Source organism: Leptonotus elevatus, chromosome 15 (genome assembly GCF_054856555.1).
Source record: "Leptonotus elevatus isolate MCC_2025b chromosome 15, RoL_Lele_1.0, whole genome shotgun sequence".
Lineage (NCBI taxonomy): Eukaryota > Metazoa > Chordata > Actinopteri > Syngnathiformes > Syngnathidae > Leptonotus > Leptonotus elevatus.
In genome coordinates this window covers 13,243,089-13,271,062 of record NC_141253.1, presented here as the reverse complement: position 1 = coordinate 13,271,062, position 27,974 = coordinate 13,243,089, and the positions used below count along the sequence as shown (strand labels likewise).

The 27,974-nt window shown below is 38.0% G+C and overlaps 3 protein-coding genes and 1 long non-coding RNA gene across 5 annotated transcripts in view; 2 read left to right on the top strand and 2 right to left on the bottom strand.

The window, feature by feature from the left end:
* Positions 1-149: 149 nt before the first annotated feature.
* pde6b (phosphodiesterase 6B, cGMP-specific, rod, beta) lies at positions 150-9,648 on the top strand. The gene is made up of 23 exons (XM_086096814.1): positions 150-741; positions 815-1,126; positions 1,996-2,148; positions 2,243-2,332; positions 2,498-2,638; positions 2,731-2,805; positions 2,887-2,951; positions 4,272-4,338; positions 4,433-4,480; positions 4,563-4,712; positions 4,801-4,944; positions 5,032-5,097; positions 5,169-5,318; positions 5,401-5,508; positions 5,580-5,689; positions 5,771-5,858; positions 7,250-7,350; positions 7,434-7,541; positions 7,624-7,687; positions 7,755-7,829; positions 8,837-8,920; positions 8,996-9,149; positions 9,231-9,648. Exons 1-23 carry the CDS (start codon positions 583-585, stop codon positions 9,275-9,277), a joined length of 2,559 nt encoding a protein of 852 aa, XP_085952940.1. The 5' UTR covers positions 150-582; the 3' UTR covers positions 9,278-9,648.
* Positions 9,649-9,884: 236 nt separating this feature from the next.
* Positions 9,885-11,205, bottom strand: LOC147162009 (uncharacterized). The gene is made up of 4 exons (XR_015097259.1): positions 11,092-11,205; positions 10,620-10,674; positions 10,049-10,147; positions 9,885-9,965 (listed from the first exon to the last, which is right to left on the bottom strand). It is a non-coding gene; the product is annotated as an uncharacterized LOC147162009 (long non-coding RNA).
* Positions 11,206-11,389: 184 nt separating this feature from the next.
* Positions 11,390-27,974, top strand: part of LOC147162006 (NAD(P) transhydrogenase, mitochondrial-like) — a 68,410-nt gene continuing 51,825 nt past the window's right edge. Inside the window, exons 1-3 of the mRNA XM_086096807.1 lie at positions 11,390-11,539; positions 12,703-12,848; positions 20,515-20,616. The gene's annotated coding sequence lies outside the window, so the exon portion shown is untranslated. The remainder of the gene's footprint in view (positions 11,540-12,702; positions 12,849-20,514; positions 20,617-27,974) is intronic.
* On the bottom strand, positions 12,051-27,930 carry fyb1b (FYN binding protein 1 b). 2 transcript variants are annotated; one of them, XM_086096809.1, is made up of 19 exons: positions 27,792-27,930; positions 23,626-24,559; positions 20,673-20,802; positions 20,527-20,609; positions 20,415-20,437; positions 20,245-20,297; positions 20,053-20,164; positions 19,823-19,982; positions 18,906-19,029; positions 17,990-18,009; positions 17,790-17,862; positions 17,636-17,722; positions 17,205-17,245; positions 16,118-16,181; positions 15,934-16,033; positions 12,680-12,842; positions 12,519-12,552; positions 12,404-12,435; positions 12,051-12,320 (listed from the first exon to the last, which is right to left on the bottom strand). In XM_086096809.1, exons 1-19 carry the CDS (start codon positions 27,792-27,794, stop codon positions 12,298-12,300), a joined length of 2,259 nt encoding a protein of 752 aa, XP_085952935.1. In that variant the 5' UTR covers positions 27,795-27,930; the 3' UTR covers positions 12,051-12,297. The 2 variants fall into 2 exon arrangements, with proteins under 2 accessions (XP_085952935.1, XP_085952936.1); XM_086096810.1 differs by lacking the exon at positions 17,636-17,722.

Sequence of the window (27,974 nt, the reverse complement as noted above, 5' to 3'; positions counted from 1 at the left end):
CACCCGAAATAAGTTCTCCTATAGAGATAAGAGCTCGTAAACCGCTTCTCCTCCGCACGGAGAGGAGCCAGATGAAGTGGCTCGGGCATCTGGTTAGGATGCTTCCTTTGACCCATGCCTGCGCTGAGATTCCCCCGGAAGAGCTTGAAGGAAGTGGCTGGGCAGAGATTTCTAACAAATGCCAGCCTAGTCATTGGTTGATATGACTGGGATCACTGGGGCCCCATGTGGGCTAGGAGATGATCACCTGACTCGGCAGATCCCCTGCTAACCTTCACAAGCATCTGCTGAGGGCGTGAGGATTGTTTGCATTCAGCCTCCTGCCTTCTCATCAGGGCTCTCATCCAACTAGCACACAGGGGGGGATTATTATTATTATTATTATTATTATTATTATTATTATTATTACTGCTAACCTGCACTTTATTACCTTTTTGTTTTCAACGTTTTGGATTACGGCAGAGGCCCAAACTGGATCCCACAGCAGATTTTGGTTGGTTTTCAGCTCGCTTTGTCTGTTAATATTTGGAGGTAGCGTATTGGCAGCAAAGGTCAAAGCCGGAGCGGACACAGAGGGGAAAAATGGCCGCGCAAAAGGAGGACGTAGAAAAGTTCCTTAAAGGGAACCCGGCTTTTGCTAAGGAGTACTTTGCCAAGAAGATGACCCAAAGCGCCATATCCAAGGTGTCGGGACTCCCGGAAAAACAGGTGGACTTCAGCCAATTTCAGGAACTCAGCCAGGTAGGTAAAAAAAATAACCAAAAATACACATCCGACCCCAAATCGGAAAGATTACTCTGTCTTTGTTCCCCAGGTGGAGGAAAGTCGGATCATGTATAACCTGATCACAGACATGCAGGAGAACATTAACATGGAAAAAGTAGTCTTCAAAATCCTCAAGAGAATCAGCGCGTTGATCCACGCCGACCGCTGCAGCCTGTACATGTACCGGCAGAGGAACGGCGTTGGCGAGCTGGCCACCCGACTCTTCAACGTCAGCACCCAAGCCGAGCTGGACGAGTGTGTCGTGCCGCCCGATTCCGAGATCGTTTACCCGCTGGACTTGGGGATAGTCGGTCATGTCGCCCAGACCAAGAAGACCGTGAATGTGAAGGATATCAAAGAGGTAAGCGGGCCAACGAACCACTATTATAAAGTAGCGTGTAGTTCTTAGTACGACCAGTAGTTGGCGGCAAACCGACACCTAACCACCTCAATTTCTGTTTATTTGGCAATGTCTGAAGTCGAGCTAAATCAGACAAAAGAAGAAAAGAAAAACTATACACACACAAAAAATAAAATAAAAATAATAATAATAATATATATATATATATATATATATATATATATATATATATATATATATATATATAGTACAGGCTTTAAACAGTATAATAAGCTAATAAGGCTAAAATGCTATCATAATAAAGTCGATTTTGAGAATGTGGTCATCATTTTGAGGACCCTGTTAACACTTTTAGGCCAAGACAAGCTCGTGAATTAATTCAGCCATGCAGCTACAGTTGACCAAGTGAAGGTTTAATCCACTTGTCAGACAATCCATTTATTTGCAGCTCTGCTGGCGTGGATTACACGGCCCTTGTATTTAGTCAGCAGTAATGGACAACAGATCGAGTTTGGAGTCTGCGTATATCTTTAAACTTTTCCATCAGCTTCTCAAGAACGACAATGTGTACTGTATTAAGTGGCCCCTTTAAATATTGATGCTAGAAAATGATGGTTGCTTCCAAAATGTTGTGTAATCTGTGGAAAACTGTTAATTAACGTTCCTAAGAATTTGTGGAAGGGTAATATTTGAATTAAAGTGTTTTTATTCTCTGTTGAACTATTTACTGGACGCCAGAAAGATTTTTATCTTAATATGTGGAAGAAGGTCTAATCTATCCAAAATGGCTTCTACTAATTCAAGCCTAATCCAACACTACATGTTGTCATATTACCGTATTAATTTATATTGTGTATTTTCTGTTTCAGAGCCAGTACTTCAGTCCATTCGTGGACGAGCTCACCAATTATGAGACCAGGAGCGTTCTGGCCACACCCATTCTCAATGGCAAAGACATGGTGGCCGTGATCATGGCCCTCAATAAAACCAGCGGGCCACATTTTACAAATGAGGATGAAGATGTTAGTCCCACACAAATGAACTTGAGAAATAAAAAATAAAACACGTTTTTGTACTGTCAAACATTTTTAATAATGCACACGTGTTCCTTTGCAGCTCTTTTTAAAGTATCTGAAAATTGCCACATTGAACTTGAAGATCTACCACTTGAGTTACCTCCACAACTGCGAGACGCGCAAGGGACAGGTGAAGCAATTTGAGGAAAATCACCATCGCAATTCATTACGTGCTGTACATCCTATTCGGATCGCGAGAGACTGCACACTAACGACATCCGTGAATGACATCAAACGTGTTCTAGAATTCCGTTCTTTTATTTTTGGTTGTCGTCCCTGCATGTGTGTATTCCAGCTGCTGCTGTGGTCGGCCAACAAAGTGTTTGAAGAGCTGACCGACATTGAGCGGCAGTTCCACAAGGCCTTGTACACGGTGCGAGCCTACCTCAACTGTGACCGCTACTCTGTCGGCTTACTTGACATGACCAAAGAGAAGGTGAGTTTTCTTTGTTTCGTTCTTTGTGTTTGCTTGGCCTTTTTTTTTTTTTTTGTCTTTTAACTGAACATAATTCTGTTTCTGTCTTTCAGGAGTTCTTTGACGTGTGGCCAGTATTAATGGGAGAACAGCCACCTTACTCTGGGCCCGTAACTCCTGACGGAAGGGTACTCATTTTCTTTTTCGGAATGAGAAAGAAAATTATTCCATAAAGTCAATATTTCTGCTCTCTTTTTTTTTTTCTCAAGGAAATCAATTTCTACAAAATCATTGATTATATACTACACGGGAAGGAAGACATTAAAGTAATACCGTAAGTAAATCGTCTTTTATTGAGAGTTCTGAGTTAACATACAATATCAAAATACATTTGTTAGAAACACAAAATGTTTGATATCAAAGCATAAGTGTAAACTACCGCAGATCCTGTGATGCCATTGGAATTCCATTGAAATACATATTCCTGAGCTGCAACAGATTACAAACAAATGGGGATGGAACGATATCCAAACATCACGATACGATTATTATCACAATATTGTGAGGAGATTGGTGATATAAAAAAAAATCTCATGATACTACTAAAATATATATATGTATGTATTAGGGGTGTGAATTCCCTAGTACCTGGCGATTCGATTCGTATCACGATTCAAAGGTCACCATTCAATTCGATACCGATTAATCCCGATACAAATCTATAAATTGATTATTGCGATTTTTTTTAACTCAAATTTTGAACATACAAATCAGTAAACTTGTACATGTGCACTGTAAGATTTGTATGAAAATGTATTTATTTATCTGAAAATTCTGACTTATAACTGAGCCACTGCATTTAACAAACAGGTTGCAGTCTGTTTCATGTTTGAACAGCACTGAAATAAAATATTAAGGCTTTTTTTTTCCAGGAAAAAAAAGAAAATAAATAAAATATTTAGGCTTAATGTTCCATTAATATAACATTCTTCCATGCTTAATGTCTAAATCCTAACCTTAAGTAAGACGTTTTGTTGAATATTCCCATAAAAAAAATTATGCTTAAAAATCGATTCGGCCGCATATCGAATCGATTCGAGAATTGTGTACTGTAATATTGTGATATATTGCTGAATCGATTTTTTTTTAGCACCCTTAATAATATATATATATATATATATATATATATATATATATATATATATATATATATATATATATATATATATATATACTTGAAAGATAACCGCCGCAGTGGCCAAAACATTACTAATTCAAATTAAACATGCACTAAACTAACCACCAGAGGGCGCTAGCACTGCACAATGGAATAAAATGGAATAAAACCTCACCTTTTAAAAAGACGTGTTGCTTTCGTGACATGAAAACGACAATGGTATGGCAATATCACAATATTGCCGTTATTGCTGCATCTCTACAAACAAAACAGCCGGAAAACCACCATGCTACTTCGGCTTGATTGCTAATATGGGTAAACTTGTGCCGTGCCGCCATGTGAAAGCGCCTTGGCGTTTCAACATAAGTGAATATCGTTGTCACACAATAAATTCATCATCTGGGATTAGTTTATCTTTAAAAATGGCATGTAATGTCTGCGAATTAGCTCACGCTAACGTCTTTATTTGCTATGCAGTAATCCGCCAGCAGATCACTGGGCCTTGAGCAGCGGTTTGCCGACCTATGTTGCTGAAAGTGGCTTTGTGAGTTCCATTTGAGGTCATTACAACAATATGTGCCTCCGCCTGTGCTTTCATGAGCATAACTAAAGCCATCTATTGGTTTTGTCCTCCTCAGATCTGCAACATTATGAACGCAGCGGCGGACGAGACGTTCGACTTCCAGGTGAGAGATGACGAGCGGCGAAAGCAAAGCCTGTCGTCATACTACTCGATGAACGCAAGGTTTTGCCGTTCTTATGATCCAGACTGAGGCGTTGGACAGCGGCGGCTGGACCATCAAGAACGTTCTCTCCCTCCCCATCGTCAACAAGAAGGAAGAGATCGTGGGCGTGGCCACTTTTTACAACAGAAAAGATGGAAAGCCTTTCGACGAGCAGGATGAGCAGCTCATGGAGGCATGATTCATATTTTCATATTGCCATCCAATAATCGAGTGAACTTTACCGTATTAGTCCTGATGTTGTGGCGCCGCTTGTTTCCAAGGCTTTGACCCAGTTCTTAGGCTGGTCGGCTTTGAACACGGACACGTACGACAAGATGAACAAGCTGGAGAACCGCAAAGACATTGCGCAAGACATGGTGCTCTACCACGTTAAATGTCGCAATGATGAAATTCAAAACATCCTGGTCGGTAGCGTTGTAGCGTCTTCATCTTTAATTCAGAAAGATTCTTCAGTTGTAATACTAACATACTGCTTTTGGATTCGCTCCCAGAACACCCACGAGGTCTATGACTGCGAACCATGGGAGTGTGAAGAGGAGGAGCTTCTCGATATCTTGGTAAAAATATTCACGCACGGAATGTTGAGCGGGTCGAATGCAGTGCGTCAATTAGCACTTTTGATTTGTAGAAAAAAGACCTGCCTTCCCTGATAAAGAAATTTGAGATCTACGAGTTCCGTTTTTCGGATTTCAACTGCACAGAGGTGGAACTGGTCAAGTGCGGAATCCAGATGTACTATGAAGTCGGCGTCGTCAAGAAGTTCCAAATCCCTCAGGAGGTGATCGTGCACCCGCGTACGTTTGCTACCAAACAGTTGGGGGCAGGGGGCCTTCTAAGCATATTCCATCAATTCTCCTCAGGTGCTGGTTCGTTTCATGTACTCTGTCAGTAAAGGCTACAGGAGGATCACTTACCACAACTGGCGCCACGGCTTCAACGTGGGACAGACCATGTTCACGCTCTTGACGGTATTTATCGGCGTACGTTTTGGGCCTGAAAAGCAAGCGGGGTTCATGAGTATCGTGTGTGTTTGGGTCAGACGGGAATGCTGAAGCGCTACTATACTGACTTGGAGGTCATGGCCATGATTACGGCGGGATTCCTTCATGACATTGACCACAGAGGGACCAATAATTTGTACCAGGTCAAGTAAGTGTGGCCTGATTTTATTACAAAGTCTTGCTTGCTTTATTTTTCAAGGTATTGTAATCGTGATTTTCATGTCAACAGGTCAGGCAACCCTCTAGCCAAGCTGCATGGATCTTCCATCTTGGAACGACATCATCTTGAGTTTGGGAAATTTATCTTGTCTGACGAGGTGAGAATGTCCAATGTTTTTAGCCTAAAAAAACAACAACAGGTTACTGCATGTTGCAGGACTAAACTGCAGCTGAGTCTTTGAAAAGATTGCTGCAAAAAATTATCAGATATGCTGTTCTATCATAACGCAGGCCTTCCAACGCGGATTCTCTCGGCATGTAGTTCCGTTGCATTTTTAGAGGCACACCAGAATCAATGATCTAGGCCAGGGGTCGGTTACCTTTTCTGTTAAAAGAGCCCTTTTAGGCCAAATAAATAACAACATATCTGTCTGGAGCTGCAAAACATTTGAACATTGCGATGAAGGAAACAGTGCATTAGATTTTAACATAATAATATGCATATTTTTTATGCTTCGTTTTTCATACATAATTAGATTTCCTGCCAAATTTCTGAATTTTTTGGGGCAATTTCATGGACACATGGTAATTGTCTGCCGTTTTTGGACGTTATGGCTATTTATTTATTTTTACCTTTATTTTTATGCCTTTTTTTTCCCATGACATTTTTAGCAATTTTATGAAAATTTTATGGTAATTTTCTGAATTTCTTCTTTTGTTTTTGGACATTTTATGGCTACTTTTTGAACATTTTCTTTCCTGCCTTTTGTTATCTGACTATTTTGGCAACTTTGCGGTCATTTTATGGTAATTTTCAGAATTTCTTCTTTTGTTTTGGGAAATTGTATCGTTACTTTTTAATTCAATTTTCTGACACTTTGCAAATTCATGGATTTTAAATTTTCTGCTTTTCTTCTTCTTCTTTTTTAACATAAACATTTTTTTTTTACATTCTCATCTACTTTCCGTCTCTTTTTCTGACAACTCTGACATTCTTTTTAATATAAAATTTTTAAACTCTAAATCATTAATTCATTTAAATAATATTTTATCTAAAAAATAAATAAATAAAATATGAATAGTAACAATAATAAATATTAATTTCTAAAACTCATTTTGGGGGGGGGGGGGGCTGTACAGAGAGCTACAGGAGAGGGACTAAAGAGCCCTATATGAGCTGCAGGTTTCAGACCCCTGATCTAGGGTTACTATTTTGATACAAGTGGACCATTTTCCCAATTTCTCTGCTGTTATGCATTCTGTGACAAGAGTGAGCCATTGGTTGATTATAGCTAGCTCGTTTATCTTACTAGTTTGACTATACACTGTTTTCTTTGCGATGGCTAGGATTACAAGTATAGGCTCTATTACTCTATTACTTTTAGATCACCGAGAAGGCGTATACACAGAAACAGGCTAACTTCACAGGGAAATTTTTTTGTTATGTAGTGTTATCCCAATGCATCTTTTGTTTTTTAAACATGCATGTTTTGTACCTAAAAACACAATAACGTACAGCTCTTCCTTACCTTTCTTTTCTCACCCGTAGTCACTCAACATCTACCAGAACCTGAACAGGCGACAGGTGGACCACGTCATTCACCTCACAGATATCGCCATCATCGCCACTGATCTCGCTCTTTATTTCAAGTTAGCTGCTGCTTTCCTTACTCCCTTCTCACGTTGTAACAAAGAATAAACAGGAATAAATGGTAATATTCCTTGCATGCTAGAAAGAGGACCATGTTCCAGAAGATTGTCGACCTTTCTCACACGTATGAGGACGAAAAGAAGTGGGTTGATTTCATGTCTCTCGAAACAACCAGGAAAGAGATACTCATGTAAGTGCACTCAATAAACACACAGGAAAAAATGTACTTCTGCTACTTTTCGTTAGCCTTCTGCTGATGTTTGTCACTGCAGGGCCATGATGATGACCGCTTGCGACTTGTCCGCCATCACCAAGCCTTGGGAGGTGCAAAGCAAGGTGAGAGGCGTTCATGATTCTTGAAACAGGCTCCATCTGCAGTACTTATTGTGTTTGCATCATGTAGGTTGCCTTGTCTGTGGCGGCAGAGTTTTGGGAGCAAGGTGACCTGGAGAGGACGGTGCTGGAGCAACAACCAATTGTAAGTCATTGGCTATTTCAGGGGGTATGCAGCATGCAGCTTTTTCGTCCTTCTTCTGTGGCTCCCTGTGGATCTCTTAAAAAAAAAAAAAAGTATATATATATATATATATATATATATATATATATATATATATATATATATATATATATATATATATATATATATAGTATTATTGTATATATTTTTTCAACTTATTTTTTTTAGATATATTGTATTCTTTAAATTAATTGACTAAATAAAAATGAATAATTAAACATTCAAAAAATGTCAGTCCAATTTTTTTAATTGTCAAAAAAAGAGGTGAAAGGTTGATAAAAACAAACTTAAAAAAAAAAATATATATATATATATTTAAAAAAACATATATATAGATATATATATACACACAAAAGTGACCATAAAATGTCCAAAAAGGAAGAGGAAAAGAATAACATTTGCATAAATTGGTTGTGAAATTGACAAAAATGTCAGAGAATTGCACAAAAAAAGGCAGAAAAGAAAACATAAAATTTTCAAGAAAATTGATAGCAAGAAAGGCAGAAAAAAAAGTATAAAAAAAAAAAAGAGCCCTAAAATGTAAAAAAAAATAACTTAAGAGCGAGAGGCAGAAAATGACCATGTCCATACATTGTCATAAATACCAGAAATTTGACAAGCAGGCAGAAAATTCTAAAAATTTATGAAAAATCCAAAAACGAAGACGTAAGGTTAAAGAAAATGAATCTCAAAGTATTGGCTGCTGCATATGTTTCTGTTCTGGTGCAGCTCTAAATAGCTCTCGGCCCCTCAGTCCGATAGACAAAAACGAATGCACTGTTTCTTTCGTCACAATGTTCAATGTTTTGCTCAAGACATATTTTTTTGTTACTTATTTGGCCTAAAATGGCTCTTTTGGCAGTAAAGGTTGCTGACCCCTGGGCTATGCAATTACGCCGCACAACCAAATGAGCCTACATGTGGAAGTTATAATCATTTTCAATTCTGTTTACTTTTGCATCCACCAGCCCATGATGGACAGGGCCAAAGCAGCGGATCTCCCCAAGCTCCAATGTGGTTTCATCGACTTTGTCTGCACATTCGTCTACAAGGTGATCATCCTTCATTTGACTGGTTCAGCAAACCATAAAGACAAACAAACCATATGAATTGTACTTTTCCCACAGGAGTTCTCACGCTTCCACCCACAAATCCAACCCATGTTTGACGGAATCCTGAACAACAGGAAGGAGTGGAACGCCAAAAAAGAAGAGTACGAGGCAAAACTCAAAGCTATAGAGGACCAGAAATCCGCCAAGCAGGCGGCCGCAGCCAGTAAAGGTGCTACTCGAAGATGAATGGTCATATTTGTGTGATTCAATGCATAGCATGTTTCTCATAACATTTGTCTTTGTAAATCAGCGGATAACTCCGGTGGCGGAGGCTCCAAGACCTGCTCGGTGTGCTGAAACAAAAGGAGAATTTGATGACCACTGTAGTCTCCACCAAAAAGATAAAGCAAGATGGGCGCGTGGTGTCGTAGAATTTCTGCAGGAAGATCGGTGCTTATCCGGGAAAAGCAGAGAATTGGAAGCAAGAGAAGTATCTTCTAGTTTTTGTGGAATATTTACATACTCGGGACTGTGTAAGTGTATATGTATATATGGTATGCGAGTGTATGTTTCCCAATTGTACAAATGACTTTTGGGTTGCTAGTCAACTCTAGCATAAAAGAGAACATGTAAATATACCATTATTGTCAAAAACACATTTAAATTGTTGCATGCTTCTTCATGTATAACACAAACAAAGATCTCAATAAAGCAAATGTATTTTTTAATGTGTTGGAAAAATGCCACATCAAACAAATGGACTTGCTAGCGATTGCAGTATAATGACACAAAGGCGTTAGAGCCTTGAGAAGAGTGCTTCTGTCCACACTGCACTTTCTACTACTGGCGGTTGACCCCAATCTCCGGGATTACGGCTACTTAAACAAGGCCAGGATTACAACTGGCCTTTTAAATGAAGGACAGACACACACGTGCATCACAATGAACACTCCAACACCTCACATGAAAAATAATCTGCTTTTATTCAATTTGGAACATAACAGAGGGTAAGTGATAGCTCACTTGAGGATGGTGTCTGAATTAGCTGTGGAGACAGGAGGGGGGAGGGGGGATTGATATCAGAAATAAAGACATTTGTCGAGTAATGATATTGCCGTTGTGTGCTACCTTCTGCCAGTTGTTTGGCAATGCGCTCCTGCTCCTCTCGGACCTTCCTTTCAGCCTCCTCCACCTTTCGCTCCTCTTCTGCGATGGGCTTCAGGTACGCTGAATGTGAACAATTGTCATAACCAGTTATTTCACAATAATTAAACATTTCGGATGGAGAGCAGAAAAAGGGAATCTACGAACAGTGACAGCAATTGAGCTAGACCACCATGGAAATTTGAAAAGAAAGCCAAATATATATCTATATATATATCTATATATATTTTTTATATAATATGCTCAATGTGCCCCTACTAGTCTAAACACTATATTCAGATTAATATTGCATTTTATCGATCCCATTTTGCCACTTTCAACTGAATTTGATATTACAGTGCCTGCTTGCTAATGTCACATGATTAATAACAGGTGAGCTGTGACGGTCGTTACCTAAGCCCTTAGGCACTTGTGATGTCATAATTATTTAGGTACAATGATTATTTAACTTTAATAAATGTGCAATACATTTTAATTCATTTGTATCATTAAGTACAGCTTTCCCGAAATGAAGAGAAGTGGTTAATAAACTTACCAAACCTCGTTTTGCCATAAAAGACGCCGGCGAACAGGGCAGACCATCGGGCCGTCTGAAAATATCACCCACGCCATTGTGTTAATAGAAATACCACAATAAAGTCGTACATTTTTCTTTTGGTAATCTACATTGAAGCAACCTGGGCTGGAGAGTCAATGCAAAGTCGACTATGACCTTCCGTCTGATTAGTTTAAAACGAAACAATTTTCCACAAAAAACTATACACGGAGCTTAAATAAGTCGTTAACGACAAAATATGGTAGATATTTTCCACGTGGTTTTGCATATTTACACTGTAAAAGACCTCAATGTCATTGCATTAGCCTACTTGGAGCATACTTAAAACTAGCTCACAAGGCAACGAAAATAACAACTTCGACCACCCGACGCGTCATTATATGACATATGACCTAAACATTAACAATAAGGTAGAGAAGCGTTGGAATAATCTAAGAGGTTTTTGATTTACCTTTATGAGCGGAGAGACAGCTACAGGGGGAGCCATGGTGAAGGACGTTCACTTCCGTCTTTTTCTTCTTCTGTTCAATGAAAGTGGTTACAGCGCCCCCGCACTCTCTGAGGAGTGTAAGCGCAATCACTACAATTCAAGACAATATGATACAATTCAACTACGTGCAGACAAAAATATAAAAAAAATAGTTTAAACATCAGCTATGTAAAGAACAATGGTTTAATTTGCTACAGTATTTGAGTATTGTACCTTTTATTTTCAACTTCCTGTTATACGGAAGTTTTACTTTGAAGGCATACGGAAAAAGAAAAACTGCTGATTAGAGATTGATAGTATTCGATAGCGCATAGCGATAAAGTACTGTAAAAATTACAAAGTGTAAAGAACGACACACGACGCAGACAGCAGTTTATAGATCTTTAGCATGGTTGGAAGTGGGAAAAAGGTAACCATTTGTACTTTTCTGTCAATTCATGTATGTATGTGTGGAGATGATTGCTAAAGGTGAAGATGTATGTCTGATGACGTCACTCATGTTTGTTTTATCTTCTTGCTCTTTACGGTGTAAGATGTTTGTGTATAAGTCAGAAACAGATTAGAAAAAAAAGTCAACTTAAGACCATCACTAAAGCTTTAATCATTTCAAGCGACGCTACAAGCTAAATCTCCCAGATGTTCAAAACAAAGCCAAGCCAATACTTAAGTATAATATTTTATTTTTTAAATGGACATTTTGGAGGCATTTTCATCTGAGAAGGAGTAGGTTAAGGAAACATCCATCCACAAAAGTGAGAACTGTGAGGCTGCATGCTAACCCCAATAAAATTTAGGGTTTAAAAAGTCAGAAAAATATTTTATCCAGGCCTGGTAGAATAGTTAAGAAATGCACGTAATGATCATATAGATATTTATATATATTTTATTTATTGAACAGAAGAAAAAATAGACTTGTATATTTCACATATGTCTACATACATTATGTTAGAGGCCATAACACATGTAATGGCATCTTGCTAGGAAAGTTACCAAAGCATTGTGCAAGCTAAGGAAACAAACAAATCCTTCACATAAATTAAAATGAAAAGTGAGTAAATACTGCTGTGTCTTACATGATCAAAAATGTAAGGCTGAGTAATGAGTCCAAAAACAAATACGATTTTAAATATTCGACTCCAGGTATATACATAGGATGCAGGGTGTTCCTCATTCATTGTCATAGATGCAATCTGAGGGGAAAGATGTCGTCATGATTAAAATATCATTTTGTTTTGGGAAATTTAGGATCGGATTTATTGAAAGCCATACATACCATCACCGATATCATCATAAATGTCGCCGTCGCTGTAAACAAACCAAATACAAGTCAGCTGTCTTAGTTATTTTTGCTATATGCAAACCGTGTGAAAAATGTTTGTGGTACTCACTCCATGCAAATATGGCACGTTGAAACATAACCAACTGTGAGGGACAAACACACACACTGATTAGAATAGATAAGGAGTGTGAGTAAAGTATGAAAAAAAAAATTGTGGGACACGTCCAATTGGTGTCATTGCCAAGTGTCCCTATACTTTTGTACACTCACTTTTGCCCTCCTCGTTGCGACAGATCATTTTGTTGTCCACTGGCTTGACGATCACGTCGAGTTTCTCACCGGCTTTGACCGCCAGCTCTTTGCCGCCCCACTTTTTGTTCACGACGTCGGGTCTGATGGTCACCTGGTACAGGACCTGGATCTCGCCGTCATACTGAAGGTGCGTTGCAGCACAAAGACATCCATTTGTTAGAGGGAATTATTCTCAATACGGTTCTGCACGAGTGGCCCAAGAATTCGACTTCACTGAAGTTAGGCACCGTAGTCGATACTGAAATGCATCAAGTATTAGTGCCATGAAAAGCGATATATTGTATTTACATAAACTATGAGAATAAAGGTGCCGAGTTTAAAGAATGGAAGTTGCGATCTGTAAAAAAAAAAAAAAAAAAAAGTCAGAGAAGGGAAATGAGAGAGACAGACAGACAGTCAGTCTGACAGTCAGAAAAATACTTTATGAAGTGGCAAATTTGTGAGTTTTTTCTCAGAATATTACAACCGGAAAAAAATATTAAAAGAAGAAATCATGTTTTTTCAAGAAAATAAATCATCTCAATACAAGTTTGTCTTTAAAATCAGAATGTTAAACAACATTCAAAATATAATTTTTGCAGTGGAAAAGTTACAATCACGCAAGAAATTGTGATATTGAGAGGAAAAATTTTAGTAGGGATTTTTAAATATATTAAAATATATAAAGAGAAAAAGGCGGTATTAAGACAAAAAGGTTGTACCTTTAAAAAAAAAAAATGTGTGTCCTTTTGATATTAACTCTTTGACCGCCATAAACGTTATAAAACGTTTAGCATAAACCTAGGGAAGGGCGCCGAGGACGTTAAAAGACGTCCCCTATGTTTTTTTTGTTTTTTTTTGAAAACGGGTGCAGGAAAGCCTTGGGCAGCTGTGCTGAAAGTATCAGGCAGATCTGATTAGTAAAAGACTCGTTTTGGCCCCTAGAGGGCAGCGATGACTCTCTTTGCACAAGGTTGGATGGGCCGCCCACCGTGGGCGTCAGTAGAAGACGTGAGGCGGAGCTAGAGTGTTGAGGAGACAATGGCTGATGAAGCCACAATGGCTGACCAAGCAACCGGTTGCAAGCAGCTCACGCTTGAGCATTTTTTTCAAAGACGGAAAGCATCAATCAATACTAAAAAGCGCATTGATGTCGACGATGATGATGACTCCGAGCTTGACGCCAAAGTTGGAAGCCTTGACGCGACTGTTATGATCACGTAGTAAGCCTCACCGGCTAAGCGCGGCTAGCGCGGCTAGCGCTGCTAAGGCCGGAAAACGCGCACAATAACCGACCGGGTACTTCTACACAATCGGACATTCGATCGGGCGATGGAGTGTTGGCATCGACCAATGCAGATTGATGATGATGATGATGATGACTCCGAGCTTGACGCCAAAGTTGGAAGCCTTGACGCGACTGTTATGATCACGTAGTAAGCCTCACCGGCTAGCGCGGCTAGCGCGGCTACCGCTGCTAACGCCGGAGCTTTCACATGCGGACATTTTGTCGGACAATGAAGAGTACCCCGAGTCCAATGCATATTCATCGGAGGAGCGGGTACAGTCTGATCACGGAGAAGACACTGTTTCTGGACTACGATGCCACCATGAATGGAGTAGATAAAATGGATCAGAACATCTCTTACAACCCGGTGTAGCAACTGAAGGACACGAGGAAACGAGACGTAACGAAACCGTAGCATGATCCTGATATTAGACTTGATGGCAACACACACTGCAGTATATACTTGCTATTCCCCGGAAAAAACGGCCTGCAAGAAAGTGGAGCACGCGAAGAGGCAATCTGTTGTGCAAATGCTGTTGCGTCTTCTTGCACGCAGGAGAGTGTTACAAAAAGAAAAACTGTCGTTGAAACATCCACATATTTGTAAATAGTACCACAGTTTTTTCATTGAACATTTGTAAATAGTTTGCCAAATTGTTGTCAAATTGTTACACTGTTGAATGTAAATAAACGTATATTGCTATCAAAAAACACTTTTTCATTCTTGGTGGTAGTGTTTTATAGAAGTAAAGCACTATTTAGGTGTTTGTGGCATCATTCATGGACAAAAAGAAGTGTAAAATTCACTAGAATGCATGAAATAATATCGTTTCACTAAAAGCTTGATTTCTCCGTATTTTGGTCCAAAACAGGCAAAATTGGGTCAAACTAACCATTTTCTATTGTTGATTACTAAAGAACGGAATAAGGTAGAAACAAACTTTTTTTTTCTGATGAAAGATGAAAGTCCAATCTTTCATTTGGTAGTACGTGTGTTTCCATAGTCCAAACAGAACATTTTCTGTGGACCTTGAAAGATCAGTCAAAATGCTTAAATCGGCTGGCACTGACGGCATCCCTTTTCTGAAAACGTCTGGCAGTCAAAGAGTTAAAAGACAGATTTTTAGGAAACCAAAACTTTGCTTCTTCTTTTTCTACAGGAGTACGAAGATCCCTGACTCTGACTGCACCTATCAGCTTATTTAGTAGAGTATGCGGACCTTCACATTCCAGTTTCTTTGGGGAAGGGAGGGGCGGAGTTTTTCTTACGTCATTTGAAGTCATGTCTTTGTTTTCTTTTGTTTGTCAACTGTGGCTGTCGCTTTAAGATCGCGCACGTACTCGCACGCGCACCGTGAACGAGCCTGACACAGATGTTGCAGCTACGCTTTGGGCCAGAGGTGGCAGTCGCGAGTAAAGAAGTGACAAACTGCACAAAGTTCCTTTAAACAATATCTTCTATGCATCCCCACAACATTCTGATTAACGTTGTGTTTGTGGAAAATGAGTTAATCCTGAAGAAGACATCACAGTTGCTCACATTAGACTACGCTAAGTGTATTTGTTGTAAGTTTCTGAGGTTTTTTTCTCACAAATTTGCCACTTTAAAAAGTCGGAAATTTGCTCATTTTTGTCTCGCAAATTTGCCATTTTATAAAGTGGCAAAAATGGGAGGTTTTTCACCGTCGTACAAAACAAATCAAACTACTCAGAGAGAAAAAAAATCTGTCGTCAGTCAGTCTTTCAAGAGTAAAATATGTGTTTTTTGTGTTTGCGTCTTTAGAGAGAAAATGTTGATATGAGGCTGTCAAGTTGAAATTCAGTCCATAATTGTCAGTGTTTTGTTTTGTCACATCAGCACCGACATCAATGCTGTGTGAACACAGTTGAGCCTTTTCAATGGGGCCCTAATCTAATAAGTGCGAAATGTAAACAAAATACAAACTTTAAACTTTTTCCTGAAGTCTTTCTCTTCTTTCTCAAACTTTTTCATCTTCTTTGGGTCCATCTCTCCTGCCTTGCCCCTGACACTCAGGCTTGGAATGCTGAGGAAACGAAACGGCACAACTCGAATAGGCTGTCCATGAAACTGTGGGGGAAAAAAAATCTATGGAATGTTACTCTCGTACCTGCTGATGGGTGGAGGAGGCGGCTGGCGTTGGGTGTCAACATCGTAGTACAGCTCATCATCAGCTTCAAATAAAGGTGATGTTTTCGATTTATAATCGAAAACAATGCAGTCAATACAAAGTATGTATGTCAAAATCATCCATTTAGTCTACCTTTATTCAAATTGACCTCTTATTTATCTAACTAAACAAAACAGGACCCGGATAACCCTTTCATTTTCAATGTTATTTTATTTTACTGATTTATTTATCGATTTATTTATTTAACTCATTCACTGCCATTGACGGTTATAGACGTCAAAAAAAATTTGAACTATTTCTATTAGTTTAACTTTTTTTCCACTTTTGTTAACAAGAGTATGAAAACCTAGATTTCTTTTTTAATTGTACATTTAGAACAGATATACAATTTGTGATTAATCATGAGTTAACTAGTGAAGTCATGCGATTAATTACGATAAAAAATGGAATCGCCTGACGCCCCTAATTTTTAATAATCTTTTCTTTTCTTTTTTAAAATCATGTCAGGCGATTTAAATTTTTGACTGCATGACTTCAATAGTTAACTCACGATTAATCACAAATTTTTGTATCTGTTCTAAATGTACAGTATTTTTTTTCCTGGGCTTTCATACTCTTGTTAACAAAAGTGGAAAAAATGTTAAATAGAAATAGTTCAAATTAATTTTTGACGTCTATAGCCGTCAATGGCAGTGAATGAGTTAATGAAGAATTATATTTTAAATATTGATTTATTACGTCTTTTAAAATTACAGATTTTTTTGGTCACCGTGTAGCTCCGCCCTGTTCCTTTAATTTAAAACAAATGACAAAGAAACATAAATATTGGAATTATCAGTAGTTAAAAAAAAGAAGAAATATAAACAAATGTATCCTTTGTTTAAAAAGCACCTGAAATATCATTTTTTTAAATTAAATATAAATAATATACTCCCACAGCTCTGAAAAAAATAAGCAGTATAGAAAATGCATGAATGGATAAATATTAATAATAATAAAAATTTGAATAAAATGCAAGTAAATAATCCATATTGTCTTTCTTTTTGGATGAATTGTTTTGAAATACCTGCATTGTCCTCAGCTGTAAACTGGCTGGGCGGTGGCAGTCTGGCACATCAGAACAAATGAGAATACATGACACATTGTGAAATATGGTCGAGCATGCACATGCTGAAAAATCATCACATCATTTGGATTGATGCGTTTGTCAGTCGACGCCTCAATTTCAGGATGGGCAGCGTCATGCAGCAGTAGCACAAAACGTAATCACCAGATTAGTGACGGCAGACACATTTAGTTGATTGCGCACAAACAATATAGACATAAAGTCTCATGCAATATTAATGACATCATCAAGAGTTTGTGAAGAGAACGTGACAAATCAACGCAAGAAGGAATCATCTCCTTTTTCTGTGGGCCTTGGCGGCCTGAGAGATTATGTTGAAGATCGATGGATTAACATGTGAGAACCGGTCTTACTACTGAGTGTATTTTTACACTTTAGTGCCGACTGGACGTCTGTTTCGCTCAAAAATCTTCAGGAGGCCCAGCGACTTTGTTACAGACAACCTGGGCTGGAGGCGGCTAAACAGCCAAATATATTTTTAGCCATTTCTCTTTTTATAGAGTCATTTTTTTGGGCATCACCTACCTCACATCCAAGTCCGGATCAATGACATCGTTATATAGTTCGTCATCCTCTTCTGGGGGAGGCGGTAAAAATACTGCGGGAAAGAAACAAATCCAATCAACGAGATTGGTCACATTATTAACAATAAGACAATTGTGGGTTATTATAATGGGTTGAATAGATTACAATTCAATTCAATGTAAAATGTGGCGGCGTGTTACCTCCTTGTCCACTGATTCCACTATGGAGAGAAAACAAGCAAGAATTAGTTTAGCAACACACACACACACAAAAAAGTTAAGAGGTAAAAGTTAAAAGTTATTTACCATTTGTATTAAAATAAATAATGATCATATCTAATTATTATTATTTATTTATTTTTACCCCAAAATACTTGATGAACCCACTTAAAGTAGTGAAATGATGAGTTCTTAAAGGCCAATTAAAGGCTAAAAGCCCCCCCCCCCAAAAAAAAAAAAGAAATAACTTGGCTCAGTGAGCCACGTGCTGCTTCACCAAGTCTAAAGAAAAAAATCTGATCACGTGTAGCATTCTGCTTTGATAAATTCTAATGACAAATTTTTAGCCAAAATTAAACTGTTGACCTATATTAGCATTTATTATCATACCACCAATTATATTTAATACTTGACAACACAACCATTACGTAATATTTTCTAATGATTTATTTCAGCAAATTGTGTAAAATTAATTTAATAAAATTAAGTGATATTTTGTTAACAATAAAATTACATATCTTCTTTAAATCAAACAGAATACTCTTGACTTTATATAGAATTAAAGAATAAGTGCTGCCAACTATAAATGACATCACAGTTGCCGAGGGCTCTGCTTGTGAACGTCACATGAACAAACCCAGAAAACAGATAAACTGTGATTGGTCGTTATCTGACACCTTATAGGCACTGAGATATCAACTTATGTCGATGGCAAGTGACAACATGAATAGCCCCTAAGATGGATAAAATGGATGGATTTTGCTGCTTAATTCATATTCCACAATTGCAATATTAAAATATTAAATATTTAAATTCCTGACTTGACTTCCCCTTGGAAACAAGCCCCAAAATAAAATAGAATGGGATAGATATGAATAGTTTGAAAGTTGCTTGCCACCTGCCGTCCGATGAGGCCACGTCCACGTCATCGTAGACGTCACACCTGGAGCCCTGCTGAGCAACTTGATGGGTCTTCAAAGTGTTGAAGTCAATCTCCACTGATGTCGTCTTCACATAGCCAACTGACAAAGGATCAAGCAAATTTTACAATATTGTATCAGAGTTGGAATTTATTTGTATTTTTTTGAATGATTACATTTTGGGTTGATAAAGTTGTTGTTTTTTGATAAATTTGTTGAATTTTTACGAAAATTTATATATATATATATATATATATATATATATGTATATTAGGGGTGTTAGAAAAAATCCATTCGGCAATATATCGCAATATTACAGCGCGCAATTCTCGAATCGATTCGATATGCGGCCGAATCGATTTTTAAGCATCATTTTTTTATGGGAATACTCAACAAAACCTCATACTTAGGGTTAGGATTCACACATTAAGCATGGACGAATGTTATATTAATGGAACATTAAGCCTTAATATTTTTATTTCAGTGCTGTTCAAACATGAAACAGACTGCAACCTGTTTGTTAAATGCAGTGGCTCAGTTATAAGCCTGAATACATTTTCATACAAATCTTACAGTGTACATGTACAAGTTTACTGATTAGTATTATCAAAATTTGAGTAAAAAATAAATAAATCGCAATAATCAATTTATAGATTCGTATCGGGATTAATCGAATCGAATCGCCAGGTACCAGGCAATTCACACCCCTAATATATATATATACGTTTAAAAAAATATATTTAATTTATAAAATAAATTTTAATCTACCTGAATAGTTTTCATTCAAATTTTACAAGAATAATATTGCAATCTTACAAGAATAGAGAGCATTATTGTGTTGATGTGCTTAATTTGGAGTAATACAGCGTTCTCGTAAGTGACAAAATCAACTTACTGGCGCCATCCTGTTTTCGTCCCAACCATTTCCCCTCTGGGTTGCCTTGGACTCGAATGATGTCCAGACAGTCGCCTCGCTTCAGCGCTAGTTCGGTCTTGCTGCCTTTGCAGTCCACGCGAGCTTTGCCTTGTTGGATCACTTCCACGGGACCCGCAAGCTGACATGCAATATTACACCAGCAATCGAGTTAAACGTGTCTGCAAAAGTGTCAAAAAGTTGTATTTCACCTTGAATTTCTTTCTAGCGTCTTGTTCTTTCTTCTCTCGCCCCTTCTGCTCCTTCTTCTCGGCCTCAAGTTGTCGTTTCTCCTCTTTCTCTTTCTTCCTCTCTTGTTCGTCCCTTTTGGCGTGTAGGCACCAGAGCGTGTGTGACAGGCAGAAATAAATACAAAATCGACCACATCTAAAGCGTTCTCTTACCACGCGTCATCAAGAGGCTCGTACATATCGCCACTGTCGCTGTCGGGTTCTTCCTGGGCAGTGTGGACAACAACCAAATCTTGTATTAGGTCTGTGTTTTATTTACTTCAATGCAGTGAACGCATGTTGAATTAGCATCAAAGTGAAAGTAGGAATAAAGCATTTGTCACCCTGGGCCTCATGCTTGGATGACCTAAAATGAGCACACACAAAAAAAAAAAGGAATATGTCAGCTTGACAACACGCGTTGACACATTTGATGCTATCCAGTGTTGACCGGACCTGTGGATGGCGGTAGAGGAGGAGGAACGGCAGAGTTGATCATCATGGCATCGACATCGTCATAGGATTCTTCCTGGTGCACACTGCAAGGTACAAGTTTCAGTTTGTTTGCAAGAAGTGTGCGTGCGTGTGCATACGTGCATTACATGGTTCCCAGAGGTCGCGGAGGCAGACTTGGAACTGCACTTTGAGGCGGCTGAGGCCGGTTGCTTTGGTTTCCAAGGTTACCAGACGCTGAGGGAGTTGGGGGCAATTTTTGGTTGAAGGATTTATTTCCTGTAACAAAAGCAAGTATGTTGATTCATGAATAGACAACTAACGTTCTCCATAGATGAGTATTTGACAAAGTTCCTTTTCGGAGATCACGGTACATTGTGATATGGATCTTTGAACTAACTATCCATCTTGTGGCTGGTTTTGGACAAATGATCATTCTTGCGCATGTCATGCCTTAAAGAACATTTTAAGCGTACAATCTGATTGCGCCATTTTCTTCCACATTCTGCATTAATGTTGGGAGTCATCTTACATATCTATGACTAAAATGAACATGAGTTATAGTTAAACTGTGGTTTTAAAAGGGAAGTCAAGAATGAAAAGGGACAGAAAGAAGTAAAACTTGTTTTGTCTGACCCTGATCTACGGAAGCGTATTGCATTCACTTGAAAAAAAAAAGTCCTGTTTTTCTGACTAATTTTTGGGGGGAGCTTTGTTTTTTTAGCCTGTTTTCTGAAGCTGAGCTGTGATTGATTGTTACCTATGACCTGGTCTGTGATGTCATTTTCATTCGACAGCAGGTCGATGTATTTCATTTTCAACTCAAGGTGTCAGTCTGTGGAACAATCTGGATTGTAAAACTAAATCTTCTCAGTCTATTTGTATTTTTTTTAAAGCATAAAAGCACAATTACTGCGAAAATATATATAGCACAAGGACACATAGTCTTGTTGTAACGCTGAAAACGTTTTGATCGCTCGTTGTCATTAAATTTGTGTTGTTGTTTTTGTGTGTTTTTGTTTTTTTAGTTGATCAGTATGGAAGCGTATATATGAAAAAAAAAAAACTCAAATTTTTGGGGGGGGCTTAGTTCTTTTGAGTATTTTTTTTTCTGTTTAAAAAAAAATCCTGTTTTTCTGAAAAAAAAATCTGTTTTTCAGAGTAATTTTCCCCTGTTTTATAAAATAATAATTTCTCTGTTTTTCTTAATATTTTTTTTTCTGTATTCCGAATATTTTTTTTAAAATGGTTATGAGATTAGAGAACAAACCACAATACAGTATACACATCCATTCCTTTATTGAGAGCCAGTAAGTAAACATGAGGAGGTATGCAGGAAAGTGTCTGATTTCGCTATTACCGAGTCTGCTGGACTTGTCACTTGGAGTTCAGAGGTAACAAAAAAAAAATTACTCCGAAAAACAGAACACTAGCTCTATTTTTAAGAATATTTTATATATTATATATATATATTAAAAAAAAATATCCTCCTTTTTCAGAGTATTTTTTTCTCCGTTTTTTCGAGAAAAAAAATTTCAGACAGTTTTTTTAGAATATTTTTTTTTTCCATATATACGCTTCCATACTGATCAACTAAAAAAACAAAAACACAAATTTAATGACAACGAGCGATCAAAACGTTTTCAGTGTTACAAGATAATTCAAAATAATTCAACTATGTGTCCTTGTGCTATATATATTTTCGCAGTAATTGTGCTTTTATGCTTTAAAAAAAATACAAATAGACTGAGAAGATTTAGTTTTACAATCCAGATTGTTCCACAGACTGACACCTTGAGTTGAAAATGAAATACATCGACCTGCTGTCGAATGAAAATGACTTCACAGCTCAGGTCATAGGTAACAACCAATCACAGCTCAGCTTCAGAAAACAGGTGAGCTGTGATTGGTGGTTGCCTGAGCCCTGAGCAACTGTGATGTCATCTTCAGACGACTAGTAGCAAAATCCTGAAATGGATAAAAATGGCTGGATTTTGCTTCATAACTCTTATTCCACAAATGTAATATTAATCATAATGTCATGTTTAGACTTATTATCACCAAATGTTTAAGGTTGACTTCCCCTTTAACACATGGCGGGGGGGGGGGGGGGGGGGGAAGAGCTGACGAAGGTGTCAGGTCTTATCTCATCTGTCTATGAACAGCATACTGTAGCTTTCGCTCGAAACTCTCCCTGCTTCCTTCTACACAACTTCCCCATACGACAAAACAAACTTAGCCAGCAGCCTAAAGAGAAACTAGACAGTAAACATGAATATGTAACTTTAATGCAAAACTTTGAACGACTATTAAGTCACTCACTCGGGTTACACATTTCCTACACCATTTATGACTTGTGTTGGCAGTAAAACCAGAATTAGGGTCAAGATGAGCCAACTGCCCCATAGACAATTAGGAAAACATTTACCAAGCAGGAAAAATACAAAATGATAATAATAATCATATTTTTTTTGACTTGACTTCCCCTTTTAAGATTGGTTGGGTTCTTTTTTTCTTTTTTTTATCAGTACAGCAAATAAAACCTTAAAAATAAGTTTTCTCTCTATTATTTATTTGGTTGTTACTAACATAACCATGAGATAAATTTTTCAATAAATCATCTCCAGTTTAATACATTTTGTACAAACTTTATTTGGACGTATTTGTTATTTACGTCGCAACGCATTTAGTGCGTAGTGACGTAGAATGGCGGCTGGCTCTCTGCCGAGCAACGTGAAATGCATATAAAGCAAGTTAAGCCTCGTAGCGTTCCTAAAGAAACAACAAGCATCGCGAGACGCCGTGCTCTCGTCATTTACAAGAGTTTTGATCGTCCGTTTAGGAACGCTACGGAGGCTTACCAGTTGCCATTCACTGAATGCGTTGCGACGTAAATAACAATGGCATTGTACGTCCAAACACAAATAAAGTTTCTACAAAATGTATTTAACCGGAAATGATTTTTGAAAAATGAATCTCATAGTTATGTTAGTGACAACCAAATAAATAATACAGAGCAAACTTGTCATGACAGTCGGGTTTGAAAATGTGTTCAAATCCAAACAAATACTCCAACTTGCACTTGCAAATACTCCAACTTACCATTAGAAATCCCAGCAGCTTTTCTGAAGTCATCCAGGTCTACTTTGGGGGGTCGTTTAGGTTTAGCAGGAGCAGGGCCCAAAGTGAGCGTGTTTGGGAGTGAGTTGCGTTTCCGGTCCGAAGCAAAATCACCATTAGTGTTGATGCTCTGAATAGAAGCATTGGGCGCAATTCTCAAGCTGGGCTTTTTACTGGCTGGGAGTTTCGGAGGAGGGGTGAGGGGTTTGGTGCTGAGAGGCGGTCTGGTGTCCACCTCCACACTGAGGTCCGACTCGGGCTTGTTTTTCTCCTTGTTGAAAGTCTCTTGGGCTGCCATGAATTTTGACAGAGGTGAAGGTTTGTCTGTGTCACTCTGTTGCCGTAACTTGACAATGCTGCTGTTGGGTTTTCGGTGCAAAGGGGGCACTTTTGGCGGTGTGGGGTCAATAGGTGAGCCTGCGCTGCTCTCTTCTTTAACCCAGCTTGGTTTGGATCCTGCTGGAGGCGGTTTAGGACCAGGAGGTTTGGGGTGTGAAAGGGTTGGGCTGAAAGGAGGCTTGAGGGTGGGCCTGAGTACAGGACTTTTTACTTCAGGAGACTTAGCTTCCGGTGGCTTCAGAGGTTTCTGTCCTTTGTCAAATAAAGGTTTTGTGTTAGTAGTCTCATCCAGGGTGTTGCTAAATCTGCTCACTAGAGCTTTCGTTTTGTTTAGCCCAAGCACATCGGTGTCATTTTTTGTTGCGTTTTTAAGGTAGGAGGATGGTTTGGGCGGTAGATTTAAAGTGCCGCCCGAGAGACTCTCCAGGACTGGTTTCTTGGATGGTATGGCGGGACCAGATGAGAGGGTGACATTGAGGGACGCTTTTTGTTTTGGTGACGGCGAGGAGCTCCCATCAGCGCTCCCAGCGTTGGCTTGAAAACGAGCCATCATGGCCTTTACATCAGATTTGTTTTCCTGGAAACAATGGCAGAGGGAATGGAGGTGAAGTAATAAAACAATAATGCAAAAATAATACAACTACAATTCATTCATTTTGTATAGTGCTTATCCTTTTTAGGTGGAGAGGAGCTGGAGTTGATCTAAGTGGACTTGGGGCAAAAGGCAGGGTGCGACTCGGGACCGGAACGTAGATAAACAACCAAACTCACAATAGACCATTTAGAGTAGCGGTGACACTTTCGTTGCAGAGTCACAATGAGACAATCATACAACACAGTACAAGGAAGTGCAGATAAAAGTCAAGGACGTAAAGCTGCTGCTGTTGCTATGGCAGCAATGCCACTGCAAAATATTTGAACTTCTGTAAGCACTCATTAATACAGTACACAACTTAACTCATTCACTGCCATTGACGGCTATAGACGTCATAAATTAATTTGAACTATTTCTATTAGTTTAACATTTTTTTCCACTTTTGTTAACAAGAGTATGAAAACCTAGATTTTTTTTTTACAAGAACAGATATAAAATGTGTGATTAATCGTGAGTGAAGTCATGCGATTAATTACGATAAAAAAAATTAATCACCTGACACCCCTAATTTTTAATAATCTTTTCTTTAAAAAAAAATTAAAATAAAATAATTGTAATAATTTTTTTCCCAATTTTTAATAATCTTTTTTTTTTAATTAATCACATGACTTCACTAGTTAACTCACGATTAATCACAAATTTTATATCTGTTCTAATACAATAAAAACAATTCTAGGTTTTCATACTCTTGTTAACAAAAGTGGGAAAATATTAAACTAATAGAAATAGTTCAAATGAATTTTTGACATCTATAGCCGTCAATGGCAGTGAATGAGTTAATAAATCAACTCCTTATAATTCATGGAGAAAATGTGTGTTTTGTGAGAGTGATTGTCAATTAGGAGTTAAGAAATAGTCAAGTTTTCTTTTTTTGTTATTTCTCTCAAAAACACAAATCACTGAATTGAATTATCATCGTTGTTTTTTCAATTATATTTTCCAAGCAGTATGAAACAAAAGAGCAACAATCAAAGAAACGTTCAGCAAGACAAACACAAAGTTTACCGCAATCATAATATTGTGCTGCCTAGCGGCCTCAATAGTTTTGCAAAACTGAAAAAAAACTTCTTTTTTTTTAAAGGCATACAGCACACCCAAATGATTGTGGGGAAAAAACTTTGTAATAATAATTACTGTGCCACAATGAACCGCCATGTGCTAGGTCTACTTGCATTAATAAACACCGCACCCCAAATAAACACTTCCATATGTGGCTGACATGACCTGATACCACCATTACTTTTATCCCCATGTATTCTTTGCATAATTGAATATTATTATAACAAAACCATACAATTAGAAACACCTAATAAACACCTGATACTCTCTGCAGTAGTGGATACTGCAATAGACACCACACCTCCAATTAATCGCCAGGTGTGTTGTAACCTCACATACATGTGACTCTAACCGCACCTGCTTTCATCGCTAATACCACCATTACGTGCTTCACTGCAGATGTTTTTACCACGAGAGTTGACGAGGCATCTGTACAACTCAAGTTTCAAGAGAAAAGTGTAAATTGTGTAAATTATTGACATGATTGAATATCATTAGAAACATTTGTACAAATAATAAACACTTCAGCCCTAATAAACACCACGCCTTCAATTTATCGCCAGGTGTGTGTCATCCTATGTCAAATTTGGTCTGCCAGATTTGACATGGCGCCCATGTGGATCTTCCACATGTAAAGAAATAAACACCACATCTCAAATAAATGCTTTATTTTGCTGCTGTTTCGTAACGTTAACATTAATTATTGTGGAACATAAACGAGCCTAACTTTGCAAATGCCACTATTATGCTGAGGTGGCATCTGTAAAGCTGAAGTGTACAGTGCGGTTGAACTCATTCACTGCCATCGACGGCTATAAACATCAACAATTCATTTGAACTATTTCTATTAGTTGAACATTTTTCCCACTTTTGTTAACAAGAGTATGAATACCTAGAATTAGTTGAATTGTATTTGAACAGATATAAAATTGTGATTAATCGTGAGTTAACTAGTGCAGTCATGCGATTAATTACGATTAAAAATTTTAATCGCCTGACGCCCCTAATTTTTAATCATCTTTTCTTTAAAAAAAATAAGATTAGTAAAAAAAAGGAATAAAAAAGGAATAAAGAAAAGATTAGTAAAAATTAGGGGCATCAGGTGAATAAAATTTGTAATCGTAATTAATCGCATGACTTCACTAGTTAACTCACGATTAATCACAAATTTTATATCTGTTCTAAATGTACCAAAAAAAAATCTAGGCTTTCATACTCTTGTTAACAAAAATTATTATTTTTTTTAAACAAATAGGAATAGTTCAAATTAATTTTTCATGTCTATAGCCGTCAATGGCAGTGAATGAGTTAATGATAATGAGAAGAATTGTCAAATGAATCAAAACTCAAATTACTGAATATGGTTGAGGTCGCATCCACCTGCGCCTGATGCAAAAATTATTCTAGCATCGTCACCATGGCAAGCTGGAAAATAAATCAGTCGAAAAATACCCTCTGTCACGTGTTTGTTTCTCAACCAGAAAAAAAAGAAGCTAAAATTACCCAACACGTGTTGCTCCACAAAGTTGCAAGTGCCTCTTGGACTAATGCAACACACTTCAACACAAACTATAGCCTAGTAGAGACAATAAACACCTTCCTAAATGTTCTTTCTTTCAGATTTGCACACAGCAACGGAATGCGTATACATTAGAGGAAGCTTATGGTCATTATGCCCATTGGTCAAATCCTCAAGATGACAAATGACTGCGTTAAAAAGGATCATTTTTACCGCAGCTTTGAAATGAAGTCGTTTGTGCTATATGGAGATAGGAATCGGGTCTTATGGCCAAAGCAAAGAGGAAGCAAACTTTTCTATTTCCAGTTTGATGAGAGGTTACGGCCAAAATTGCACAAGCAAGAGACGCAAAACTGGCTCAATTTTCATATCAAATTGAATATCCAATGAATCAGTAATTGAAGAATCATCTGATTGACCCTTACGATACAATACCCAAATAAGTCAGGTCTAATTACGCATTTATAGCTTAGGAGTGAATAGTATAAGTATTGTTGACCTCATAAAAATAATAACAAATGACATATTTTAGCAGTTGCCAATTGCTTTTAAATGAATGTAGTTTGAGTTACTCACCATGTTGACGACGATGTGTGTGATGACGTGTCTCCCGCGTGCGTATCCGTGGGTTTGTATACCTGCTGAGGTAGAGTTATCCTACAGCGTGTTCGTGGACGTCAAACGGCGATAAAGCTTTGAGTGTGCGTGTGAACTTCTCTGGGTTTATGTGTCGACTACTTCCTCTCTCGCTCTGTGCCG

What these genes read in the sequence shown, in the direction of transcription:
- fyb1b (XM_086096809.1), bottom strand. An exon ending in TCCTCTACCGCCATCCACAG is followed by an intron (nt 20,438 to 20,526) that starts GTCCGGTCAACA and finishes TGCTCATTTTAG; the next exon opens with GTCATCCAAGCATGAGGCCC. An exon ending in ACGAAAACAGGATGGCGCCA is followed by an intron (nt 19,030 to 19,822) that starts GTAAGTTGATTT and finishes ATCCTTTGTCAG; the next exon opens with TTGGCTATGTGAAGACGACA.
- pde6b (XM_086096814.1), top strand. Translation starts at nt 583, where the DNA reads ATGGCCGCGCAAAAGGAGGACGTAGAAAAGTTCCTTAAAGGGAACCCG. An exon ending in ATGTGAAGGATATCAAAGAG is followed by an intron (nt 1,127 to 1,995) that starts GTAAGCGGGCCA and finishes TTTCTGTTTCAG; the next exon opens with AGCCAGTACTTCAGTCCATT. An exon ending in TCTGCACATTCGTCTACAAG is followed by an intron (nt 8,921 to 8,995) that starts GTGATCATCCTT and finishes CTTTTCCCACAG; the next exon opens with GAGTTCTCACGCTTCCACCC.